At 40.7% G+C, this 13,194-nt stretch overlaps 1 protein-coding gene across 10 annotated transcripts in view; it reads right to left on the minus strand.

Moving 5' to 3' along the window:
• dnmt3ab (DNA (cytosine-5-)-methyltransferase 3 alpha b) overlaps positions 1 to 13,194 on the minus strand; it is a 608,585-nt gene that overhangs the window by 82,575 nt on the left and 512,816 nt on the right. For all 10 annotated transcript variants that reach the window (XM_060854172.1, XM_060854193.1, XM_060854182.1 and 7 more), the window contains 2 exons: positions 11,067 to 11,212; positions 3,378 to 3,468 (listed from right to left, as the gene is read on the minus strand). In XM_060854172.1, coding sequence (XP_060710155.1) covers positions 3,378 to 3,468; positions 11,067 to 11,212 — 237 coding nt within the window. The remainder of the gene's footprint in view (positions 1 to 3,377; positions 3,469 to 11,066; positions 11,213 to 13,194) is intronic.

The raw sequence follows: 13,194 nt of genomic DNA on the forward strand, positions 1-13,194 counted from the left end.
AGCTTTGCATGCAAGAGATTGCCTGGTTTTCAGTTGAGGAACAGACTGCTGAAGTCATCTATTTTGTCTTTCTGAAATACCTGTTATTGAGAATTCAGTGTGAAACCCAATTATCCTAATGAAGTACATTTGGAAGATGGCGCGATAGTGGGCTTCCTGAACAAGCTGCACCTGCCAAAATATGAAAGATAACTGCACCTGTCTAGTGGCCTGTATGTGCCAGAATGTCAGCAATTTGAATAGTTCATATATTAGTTTTCATTCCCTCAAGAACTAACCGTTATTTCCCCAAATTTTTTTTTGGCCAAACTGAATCTCTGCAGACAATTAAAAAAAAATTACTTGATGTGTGCGCACTTTGGATGATTATACAGGGGTAAACATTAATACTTTCATTTTAAAATTGTGTTTTAAGCCTTGCATCTTCATTAAAAAAGTTTTGTTCTATCATAATTCAATAGTTTTGTGTTATTAAAGAAAGCTGGTTGTTGGATTTTTTTATTGTAAATCTACTACAATGGAAGCATACAATTGGCCATATCAGGAATTGGGTTAAACAATTAATAGCATTGGAAATACAGAGCACTTCTCTCACCTTGGTCATAACCTTTTACATATCAGGTTCTTTGAAGCTTGAGCTGAAGGTATTTGCAACATCTCACTGTTTACTATCTATTACTTCACTGACACCATTCAGAAACAGCAGGAGAGCAGGACATTGGTTAGGCCACTGTTGGAACATTGCGTGCAATTCTGGTCTCCTTCCTACCGGAAAGATGTTGTGAAACTTAAAAGGGTTCAGAAAAGATTCAGAAGAATGTTGCCAGGGCTGGAGGACCTGAGCTACAGGGAGAGGCTGAACAGGCTGGGGCTGTTTTCCCTGGAGCGTTGGAGGCCGAGGGGGTGACCTTATAGAGGTTTACAAAATTATGAGGGGCATGGATAGGGTAAATAGGCAAAGTCTTTTCCCTGGGGTTGGGGAGTCTAGAACTAGAGGGCATAGGTTTAGGGTGAGGGGAGAAAGATACAAACGAGACCTAAGGGGCAACTTTTTCACGCAGAGGGTGGTATGTGTATGGAATGAGCTGCCAGAGGAAGTGGTGGAGGTTGGTACAATTGCAACATTTAAGAGGCATTTGGATGGGTATATGAATAGGAAGGGTTTGGAGGGATATGGGCCAGGTGCTGGCAGGTGGGACTAGATTGGGTTGGGATATCTGGTCGGCATGGACAGGTTGGACTGAAGGGTCTCTTTCCATGCTGTACATCTCTATGACTCTGTGAGAAGCAATGAATATGGAATTTCACAAGATTTACAGGCTTTCGATGTGCAGGGTGACACTGAATGCAGACATCAAATGTAATCTCTCCAATGTACCAGAATTGAAATTATTCCAATAAATCAAACAGTTCAATGCCATACAACCTGGCAGCAATAAAGATGTCTTCATTCTGAGGCTCTGTACCAACTACAACAGCCCGCACGGAAATCTGGAAGGAAGCCCTGCGTTGGGTAGCATACATACAATTAAAGTCATGTTGCTGGAGCATACCGCTGGGATATGGAACACTATGGGATATTCTGACTGGATTCTGACCACTGGCATATTCTAACTGGATTGTTTTACTGTGGCAGCATCTTGGCTGGATATGGCTGCTGACCTTCAGGAGCAGAGAGAGCAAATGGATGTGGAGGACGACCTTGAGAAGCAGTTGGGTATGGAAGGCCTGATTTCAGCCTGCACCATCTCAGGCTGGGTGGGCAGGCTGGCTGACAAGCAACCTTTAATTGGTAGGAGACAGTGAGCACTGCAGATGTTGGAGATCAGAGTCGAGAGCGTGGTTCTGGAAAAGCACAGCAGGTCAGACTGCAGGAGAATCAACGTTTCCTGATGAAAAGTTTATGCCTGAAACGTCAATTCCTCAGATGCTGTTTGACCTGCTGTACTTTTGGAGCACTACATTCTCGAACCTTTAATTGGTGCCAGTCTCTCGATATTGTGCCCAGTGATGATACCAACAGCTAGTGGGTTTAACAGTGGCTGCAAGCTGCAATTATGGTAAACAATAGGCAGCTTGCACTTGGCAAATTGACTGCATTGAAAGCAAAGGGCATAACTGATAGCCCCATTGCACGCTCTGTGCCGACCTTTGAGGGCTACTGAATTTATCTTCCAAGTAGTATACATCAGTAATTCTACGTGATTTACATAATCAGCAGATTATTCAAATTACAACATCTGATTTGCTATCGTGTTTACTGAAATGTTCATTAAATTCTTCTGGTTTTTCTTAGTTGAGATAACCAAGACACAAACACTACTCCAATGGATATACTGGTCCACTCCTTCTCCATTCTAACACACCCCTCACAATCCCCTCCAAACCCAAAAGGTGTAACATCTGCCCATTTACTTCCTCCATCCTCACCAGCCAAGGCCCAAAACGCACCTTCCAGGTTAAGGAGCAATTTAGCTGCAGTTCACTCAATCTAGTCTACTGCTCACAGTGTGGTCTCCCTTACACTGGGGCGTCAAAACACAGACTGGGCAAGCAGGAAAAGTGACACCGAGCTTCTAGTTGCCTGCCCCACATCTGCCTCAGGCTTACTGCAGTGCTCCAATGAAGGTCAGCGCAAGCTGGAAGAACAGCGTCACATTTTCCACCTGGGGACACTGCAGCCTTCAGGATTCAATACAGAGTTTAATAATTATAGCCTGAACACTTTCATGTCCTCCATTGAGCCCCACATCCCAGGACCTGTCATGGCAAGAGCTGCTTTCAGCACAACCAACTCACTTTCACTCACTTATGGTTCCCATCATTCGCTTTTCTCCTTTTGCGGATTACTATCAACCATCACTTTACCTGCCTAAATCTTGTTCACTTTATCTCCGGGTTCCATCTCCACCTACACACTCATTCCTTTTAAACCCCAGCACCTGTCTTCAGTATATATACTACCTTCTCCTAGCTACCATCAGTTCTGAAGAAGGGTCACTGGACTCAAAGCATTAGCTCTGTTTTCTCTCCACACTGCTGCCAGACCTGCTGAGTTTCTTCAGCAATAAAACAGCTGTCTCCCAACTGGGAATGGAACTGGTGCCACATTTGCTTGAATCATTATTTGCTCACTTCTGGGACTGGATAAAAATGTTAATCAACTGACAGGGTGGAAGTCTCTTTTCGTAGGTTTAAGTAAAGAATTACTCTCATCATTCCATGGAAATACAACTTAATCCAGAACTGTCTGGATCAAAAAGCTAACTATCATGCAAGCTGAACTCCTGGAGAGGAACTGGTACAATACCAATGTATTCAAACAGTTGGGGGAAGAATAAGATCGACTAATAGTAACAATCATACAAGTTGCTCACCATAAAGTCCTTTCCTGGCAGGATTCACTATGGACAAATCATTGCAGGGACTTCCACCAATCACCAGGTCAAATGGTCCCCACTCCAGTAGCTGAAGGAAAAATATAATTTTAGCACAACTTCAAGACACAGTTACTGAGCTGTCATTTAAATACCATAGCTAATTGTCAGTTTAATTCATACTGACAGGTGTTGCACTACAAGTCATTTTCTGGTCTCTGATGTTTGCAAGGATGTCTCAGACTAAGTTCTTGTCTCAGTTCTTTGCTTTCAAACAAAAACTATGGCTCATGTGACATGATAGCACAGCAGGCTGTGGATTTGTTAGCATCCTTTTTTGGCTCCATGAGCGCCCTTGGAATTTATGAATGGGGTTCACTGTGGTGTATACATGATTGTGGTATGACATACTGATGCATGAGTTAATGCACACACAGTGACTGTACTACTGAAAGTACATGGAATTTGCACATTGTGAGATTAATAAGCAGGCAACATCGATCTAAAACGAGTATTCCACTTCAGTTAAAGGCGAACAACATAGATCAGTTGGAGGCATCACATACTAACTTTGCCCCAAACCAGAAGCAAACAGAAATCCCCTCTCTCATCATCCAACTGTTGTGTGACTGTACTGACCACAATTATGATGTCATCTCCAATCTGCAATTGATTCAACATGGCAAACCGAAAGGTGCCGAATGATGGACAAAATGTTGTCCATTGATGACGACTCTGGCGAGTAAATGTAAGTTCACCCAGTATACGCACAATCCAGTCACATGGCCACACGTAGTATGACAAAAAAGACCAGCGAATCTCTAAACCAACAGCTCCCCTTCCCTGCACGGTCTACACCTGACAAGCTTTGCTATCATCTGCTGCTTGATACTGTAACAATACTATGGCTTTAAGAGGTCTATTTTGTCTAGGTTTTTTTATGGAGAGAGCTTGAGACAGAGGTACTGAGCAGTCTGTTCAAAGCCAATCAAGTAAGTAGCTTGTGAGGTCTTGTGTTTAATTTAAAAGTTGGAACAATAGAAGCAGCCTGTACGGGTGGGGTCAAACTCCTACAATACCAGAAATTTCGTTTTTGCTTTCTGCAGTTGCTGCAGTCTTGAAGCTGGATGTAGATACTCCTTCTCCTCTCTGTTACAGCTAACAGCTGGGGTTCTCTTCCTGCTGCTAGAACTGCATGTGAGACAATCTATTTTACTGAATTTGCCTTTGCCAAGGGTGTGCTTATGAATTGTTACTATATTAGTACAGTTATTATTTTAAGCATTTCAATAAAGTTACAGTTAAGCCAATTTTTAAAAATATTTTGTTTGTATTTTAAGTATAATGTATGAAAAAAGTGTGTTTGCCTCCAATTGGATAGTTTAACCAATTAAATTATATCTGGAACACAATGCCTGGCACTTGCCTTTTAAAATAAGAAAAAGTAAGTGTCTAGATCATCTCCTTCATATGTTTTGAGGGGGGTTTGGTACAACCTCATCACCAGGAAGGGACAATCTTTGCCAATAACCACTTAGTGAGCAATACAGCCTGAGGAGGAAGATGAAGTGAAGAGACAATCCAGAGAGTTCTTTTTTTGCCTGGGCTGTCCTTAAAGAACCTGCCCAAGTTTAAAACAGCTAACTGCAATCCCAATTCCCTATTTGCTAAGAGTTCCACACCATACCCATCCTTCTCTATTACAGACCATCATAGCATCTGCTTGGCAACAAGCTAAAAACAAAAGCCAACACAAAATACATATTCCAAATTTACAAAGCAAAATGTGACAAACTGCAACTCATCAGCGTTGTGTATTCCCAAGTGCCTGTCCTTCCAAGTTCCCTTACCTGTGCTATTATTTCTACAAAGCGATACTTCACTGGTTGCTGTCTGTCTGCTGAAAGGCTGATGATTTCTAATGCAGATGGCCATTGAAGAAATCGATCTCACACAGCTTCAGGCCTTGAAAGCCCTACTATGGCCTGCAACATATTGGTTTGGATGGCAACTATTCGGCTGGCTGACTGACAAGCAATACCCATCGTGATAGCAACAAGCTGTGTTTATATGCCTTTAGCCTGAGCTTTCAGTATAGCACTCAGCTGTTAGTGACTACTGCTTCTGCTGCAATGGAAACGGTGACATTTTCCAGCAGATGTTTCACCACTTTGATCCACATGTGTGAGACCAGGGATGGTCAAAACCTGCATACTGAAAAAGACACACTCCAAGATCTCTGTGCCAAACCAGTACTGGACTCTTTCTATTTCCTTGATATTTTCAGCAAGCTATGTGGTCTGTTTCCTGATGGATCAATTATTTTATCATCCATCGATGTTCTTCTCCAGACTGCCTGAAGCTGCTCAGATGAGTCCTCTCAGCAGTACATGCAACTGCATCACGTGTTGAGCAGACACCCACAATATCCTTACACACTGCTCTGGCTGCAGGACACAGGCACCTGACGAGTCACCATATACAGACCTATCTTAAAGCTGTCCCGCAAGATGCACAGTGTCAGACGGTACCTGGAAGTTTGAAATTAAGTGACAACTCTATGTCTTCATCAATCCCTTGCTGGTGCTTTGGTGACTGCCTGGTTAGGATACATCTCTTGCAAATCAGAAAGGAAAAATGCATAAGGATAGGAAAACAGCGGAGAATAGGGGAAAGCAAGCAATATACATACACTGTTAAAATCTGAAGAGGCTGTGGGATAAGAGGGAAGTGGGATTGGAGATGGTGGATTAGGTGTGAGGCTGTCTACATCTTCTAGCACTTAAGACCTGCTTCTGGCCAAGACCTCAGGAATTGCTGTTCCAATAATGACCAACATCATTCCTCCACAGGGGTTAGGACATACAGATCCACTTGTTGCCCTCTACTGTGCCCTACCAAGTCTGCCAAAGAGGAAAGTGCGCTACTGAATAGGATGCCATCATGGTTGAATAGTTTACAACTTGTGAAATATAGTATGAGGTTTGCAGCACTGAACGGTGAAGCAAACTATACAAACTATATACAGGTATACATTTTTATGACAGTGTGTTGGCAGCTTAGTGTTGGAGCTATGCTGATTTGACTAATGTCTGAGATCAGTTATACAGTTAGTAATATATAAGATGAAAATACATTCTCTGACGATCACTTGTGTGAGGTCCTCAAAGTCTTGTATCCAGTTCCTCGGGGTTTGATGCCTACCAATAACTATCCTGGCTATTGGATCCCACTACCTTTCAACTGGGCATTTCAGCTGCATCCTCTCCTGTGGATAAAAGGAATGTCGCTTTTCACTCCAACCACCAATGCAGTATCACAAAATTTTGGAGCTTGCTCCTTCTTTCGTTCACGGGTCAGATCTCTCAGCACCTGCTCCAACCACAACACAGATCCCCCTTATTTAAAAAAAAGATGCAAGTTACCTTTAGATGCAAGTCCCTTATGATATTGGCACTGGCTACTGCACCAAAAGAAAACACTGATAGTGCTGGTGGGAACAGCGATCATTCAAATAGGCAGGCACATAGAAATGCAGGTATTTCCACTGCCATTATTTAGCACGAGTTAAATGATTAGATTAGATTACTTACAGTGTGGAAACAGGCCCTTCAGCCCAACAAGTCCACACCGACCCACTGAAGCGCAACCCACCCATACCCCTACATTTACCTCTTACCTAACACTACGGGCAATTTAGCATGGCCAATTCACCTGACCCGCACATCTTTGGACTGTGGGAGGAAACCGGAGCACCCGGAGGAAACCCACGCAGACACAGGGAGAACGTGCAAACTCCACATGTCATGATCTCCAACTCTAATCTCTTGGGCTACTGATGTCACGCATGGTTTGCCTTGGAATAATTGGACAAGGTTTCAGAGCTAAGATTCACCAGATTCTCCAAACTTGAGCACTTCCATTGGCATTCTGGGGTAGAAAGGGAACTTTGGTAGAAGGAACTCACAGCAGCAGATTAAGAGTGATTTGGGATTGCTTCTTCTTTATTGCAAATAATGCAAAACAAAATAAAGGAAAAACATTAAATCTAAAAAGCAGATTGAAAAAGAATTTTATGATTTACAAATTTAAGAATCTATGTGCCACTGCACGATACCACCACAAGTATGCAAGTCTTAAAATGCAAAACACTGCTCAGCTCCAGTGGATTTCTAAAATTATGACAGAATTGTGTTTTTATCTTCAGTACTTTTTCCTGATACGAACTCTATTTTCCAATCAGAAAAACAATACAAGTTTAGACTGGTGTCAATCTCTGGGCTAAATATGTGTAAATATTTATTTGGATTGACTGAACTGTACTGAAATCCCTTCAGCTGCCACTGGTGGAGGAACAGAATTACTAGGGACTATTTCAATTCAATTTTTTTTTCAAACAATTACACTCTAAAATTCAGGAAGACATTTAGATTCTGTATTTGACAGCTGTAAGCACAGAATTTGCCTCATTGTTGTTTTGTTTCCTTCACTGACTTATGATGTTAAAAGTTCTTGCATCTCTCAAAGGGTTGTGAATCTGTAGAATCCAATACACAAGCGTGTGGTGGATGAAATGGAGACTGACTAATTTTCAGGAGGACAGAGAGATTTTTAATTATTAATAGGCTAAAGGATTTTGGAGAGTAGGCAGCAAAGTGGAGTTGAGGCTGAGATGAGATCAGCCACGATAATGTGGAGCAGGCTGGAGGATCTGATTTGCCTACTCTAGCTCCCAGTTCTAATGTTCTTATAGCACCCCTTTCCTTTAAATCAATCATCATTCCTTCCTCAAAACACCAACTTATCTTGACACCATTGGCTAAATTTCCTTCTTGTTCCAAATATTGCATGAATACATTAACACCTCCCAAACTGCTGCCCATCATTCATGGACTCCATGTTTAAGTTCTCCAAGTACGTTTATACCTTTTCATATAAAAATGTTACTTTGACAAAGGGAAGCTATCACTGTTTATGCTTCATACCATGTATGTACCCTTTAACACAGCTTCCCACATCACCTTGTTCCAATGACTCTGCATTGTTATCTAGCAGGTAGGACAACAATTGTTTGGTTCCATTATCATCTAACTAATCATAGATGGGAGCATTACCGGCAATGAAAGCAGCTGAAGGTATTGTAGTCCTCTGCCTCACAGTGTACAAAGTGGATAGCACATTTAGGATGGTGGTAATATCAGTTTAAGGTGTGAAGGCACATTAGCAATATGTAAAAGTGAAGCAGTCCAAGAGATACAAGCAGGTAGTGCAGGAGTCCCCTGATACACTTTGGTCACTGGTGAAGGCAAACTCTCAGAGGTGCAGTCAGAGTCAAGTTGGTAGCTTAGCAGTAGGATGGGTCAAACAAACAGTGGTACCAGAAGCAACAGATCTTTCCGTGGGTGTAAACGTACATGGTGCTTTGCTTCACTGGTATCAAAGTCAAGGATGTCACAGAATGGCTGCAGAGTATTCCTTTTGTGAGGGTGACCAGCCAGAACTCATTATCAATGTTGATATAAATGAAATATATATCAAATTTCGGAAGGGGGAATGAGGTCCTCAAATCAAATTTCCAGAAGATAGGAAGGAGATTATAAAGTAGGATTTCCAAAGCAACGACCTCAGGATTAATCCCAGTTTTAAATGCCAGTGAGCAGAGAAACAGGAGAACGGAGTGATTGAACACATGGTTGGAAAACTCCAGTAGGAGGGAGGGTGTCAGAATTCTAGGGCAGATGGGACCTGTACCAGATGGATGTGGTGCATCTTGGCAGGATTGCGACTATCGTCCTCGGAGGGAGGATTTAAATTAGGTTGGCAAGGAGATCAGATGCAAGGGAAGTAAAACTAGTAAAAGGAAGTAGAAGAGTAGCCAGTAAAAATAGAAGATCACTGAGAGATTGGCATGCATCAAGTAGGATCAAAATGAAGAATGAAGATTAAAAAGATGAATTAAAGACACTCTACTGAATGCACATCGCATTTATATAAATGCAAATGATGATCTGAATGTACAAACTGAAATAAATGGAGATTATTTAGTTGCCTTTTCAGAACCTTGGCTACAGTATAGCCAAGATTAGGAACCAAGGAATGATTAAGAGTGGTAGGCAAAAAGAAAAAGGAGGTGGGAAGGGGCTCCTCCCAAAGATCACATTAGTACATTAGTAAGAGAGGAACCTAGATTGATGGATCAAGATGTAGAATCATTTTGTGTGCAGTTGAGAAACAGTGAGATGAAGCAAACATTGGTGGCGTGGTCTGTAGAACACCTAAGTGTAATACTAATATTGGGCACTCCAAAATCAGGAAATTAGAGATACATGTAACACGGATAATACAATACGGAACAATTTCAATTTGCAAATAAAGTGCCCCTACCACGTCAGCATTAATGCAATGGAGAATAAATTCCTGGTATGTGTACAAATAGGTTACTGAATCTATATGTTGAGGAGCCAACTAAGGATCAGGCTGTTTTGGATTTGGTTGTCTAGTGACAAAGGGCTAATTTATAATCTTGCTGTAAAAGAAACTTTGGGAAATAGTGACCATAATTTAGAGAATTTTATATGAAGGTATGAATGTGACAGAGGTCATTCTGAAACTAGAATCTTAAATATGAACAAAGGAAACTATGAAAACATGAGGGCAAAATTGACTATGGTTGATTGGGGAAAATACACTAAAAGATTTAATGTTAGACAGGCAATGATTAACATTTGAAGTAGTACTATATGGTCTACAACAGATGTACATTTTTCTAAGGCACAAAGGAAAAGATGAATCAAATAAAATTGATAAAAGGTAAAGCTTCTATTGAATTAAAGGACTAGACTTATAAGAATGGCAAAAATAATAATAAGCCTGAGAATGGGGAACAACTTATATGGGTGGCATGGTGGCTCAATGGTTAGCACTGCTGCCTCTCAGTGCCAGGGACCCGGGTTTGATTCCAGCCTCAGGTGACTGTGTGGAGTTTGCACATTTTCCCTTCTTTTCCAGGTGCTCCGGTTTACTCCCACAATTCAAAGGTGTGCAAGGTAGGTGCATTGGCCATGCTAAATTGCCCATAGTGTTCAGGAATGTGTGGATTAGGTGTGTTTGTCAGGGGTATATGTAGAGCAATAGGGGAGGGGAATAGGTCTGGATGGGTTACTCTTTGGACGGTCAGTGTGGACTTGTTGGGCCAAATGGCCTGTTTCCACGCTGTCGGGATTCTATACTAATTTAGGACACTGCAAAAGAAGATAAAGGTACCGATAAGGCAAAAAGAATATGAATGTAAGTTGGAAAGGAAAATAAAGGAGGCTCTGAAAACTTATATGCCAAAGGAATATGATTTAGAAAGGGTAAATGTGGGTCTGTTACAGGTAGGGACAGGAGAATTTGGAATTCTCCATTTGGAAATGGAGAATAGAGAAATGGCAGAGTAAATAAAGTTGCTTTCCGTTAGTCTTCATGGAAGAAGATGTCTTCATAGAAAAGCTCAGAAAAACTTCTCGACTTGTGAAACTGGAGAGCTAAAAAATATTGATGTTAGTAAAGTGGCACTAGCTAAAAGAAATAGCTGGATTGATGTTTGATAAACCTCTGTAAAAGCAGATATATTTCTCAACAATTATCTGCATCAAATTTACTTCCAGATTCTGATGCATGGAATCAATTTTAAAAGTGTTCACGTACATGTTTTCGAGTAACATTTCGAACATCTCCCACATACATGATCTTCCCCTGGTGCCGGACCATACCCACTGTGATGGAATCATCACAGACCTCCGATGCAATGTAGCGTTCCACTTGAATCCCCAGATCCCTTAGCACGAGGAGTCCTGCAAACAGACAGATACAGTTGAACATTCAAAGAATAAGAATGGTCAGCCTGCCCATCTTTCACTGATAAATAATGCAAAAATAATGATGAGTTACTAGCTAAATCCTTTTAGATTTTGCCAAAAATGGTTTTGGCTTAGTTATCATTTCAGTAAGGCACAGCTAGAAAAGATGGCTCAACCTGCATTCCTCCTTTAAATAAAGGTTAAATTTACAAATATATTGCAATACATATTTTTAATCTTTGCACAAAAGTCCAATTTTTACTGTCTGCCAACAAACCTAAATTAATGCATAAACAACACTATTTACGGAGCTGCCCTAAGAAGTCAAAATATTAGCAAAATTTCTATGTTCAGGTTCAAACTTAAATATGTATGAAACACGACTAAAGCACTTTATTATAACAGCACTTTATACTTGCGTTTTTTTTCTGTTGGGTAGCTGCAACACTGCTTTTCAGTTACTGTTTAGGATTACTTTTCAGTTATTGTTCAGAACTGGTTCGTGGAGTCATTACCTAATATTGTGAACACAATAACTGAATGTTTCCAACTGAACATTCTTTATACTTAAATGAGGCAACTTTCACATTGTTTCATTACTTAGGATCCTAATCATAAAGTATTAGAAATATTAAATGAAACAACAGCATTAATAGAATATATATTTGATATGTTTAGACACAATTTTCATAAGATTTGGAATGACAATTAATCAAAGCAACAGATAATTTGTTGAGCCTACCTCTTTGAATAAACTTTTGCCTATCCCTCTTCTTTTTTATTGTGGACTAAGATCGTGAAATATGTTAAGTTTCTCAGTACTAAAGTTTGTAAATATCCGAACATTTATTCCTATGAATCTTCTTCAAAGTCTCTGAACAATAACAACCTTCCTTAGGTTCGGAAATTAAACTGTATGTATAACTCCAAATGTGATCCCTCCAAATCCCTTTAAGGCTTTACTCATACTCCAATTCTTTTATATGGAAGAACAGCATGCTATTTGCTCTCCAAATCCTCCTAGTGTACATATATTTAATTGTTTGGTGACACAGAACTGAAGTATCACTGAGAAATATGCAGGGATGCTGAAGTTTTTCGTCTTGCAATCATAAGCAAGGATGTCAATGTAAAGAGAAACCAACATTTTTACTGTTTACTGTAGGAGAGAAATGCTGATTGGTTGTTATGCTGACTCTGATTGGTATCAATATTACATGGAGAATGCACCAGTTAAATGATGACTGACAATTAACTGCCAACCTTGTTTACATTTTAAACCAGGCAGTTGGCTCGGTCGTGTCAACATTTAGCTAAGCATTGTTTGTTTGGCTCAGGAATTCCATTCTGGCACGGTAGCATCTGCCTATTTTCACACATGTAAAGACAGTGGGATGAGAAGGTGGCAGTAAATTGCTAGCCCCTGGTTTTCTTGAGTCCCCTCTCTGGTTATTGAAGAATTACATTTCTGCTTGCACTTTCCAATGCTCCTCCAAACTATGAGCCTTCAAGGACCACAACCATCAACAATCGTCTCCCAGTTGTCAGTGTCAACGTCAACCACCTTCATTTCTTGTTTGTAGGAGGCATTGTAGAGGAGGTATGGACACTCAGGAGGTTGTGACCCAATGGTTAATTCACAGTGCAGAAAATCTTTGGCAATCTAGCAGTCATTTATCGAATGAATTTGGCTGAACCAACACAAACTCTTTGCTAACCAATGATATCTATGCTTCAGTCATTTATCGAATGAATTTGGCTGAACCAACACACACACATTGCTAAGCCAATGATATCTATTGAATTGGTGACCTTATCCTACCAAATGGAACAGAGGACAGTCCTGCTTTCACCACTGTAGAAGGTACACCAGGAACACTCTTGACACATTCGCAATTTGGCATTCTCAATCAGATTGCCATCGGTACACACTGTCTTCCTCAGTTTGAGTACAACAGCTGCAGCTTTTGCTATGT

The sequence above is a fragment of the Hemiscyllium ocellatum genome, chromosome 3, assembly GCF_020745735.1.
Source record: "Hemiscyllium ocellatum isolate sHemOce1 chromosome 3, sHemOce1.pat.X.cur, whole genome shotgun sequence".
NCBI lineage: Eukaryota > Metazoa > Chordata > Chondrichthyes > Orectolobiformes > Hemiscylliidae > Hemiscyllium > Hemiscyllium ocellatum.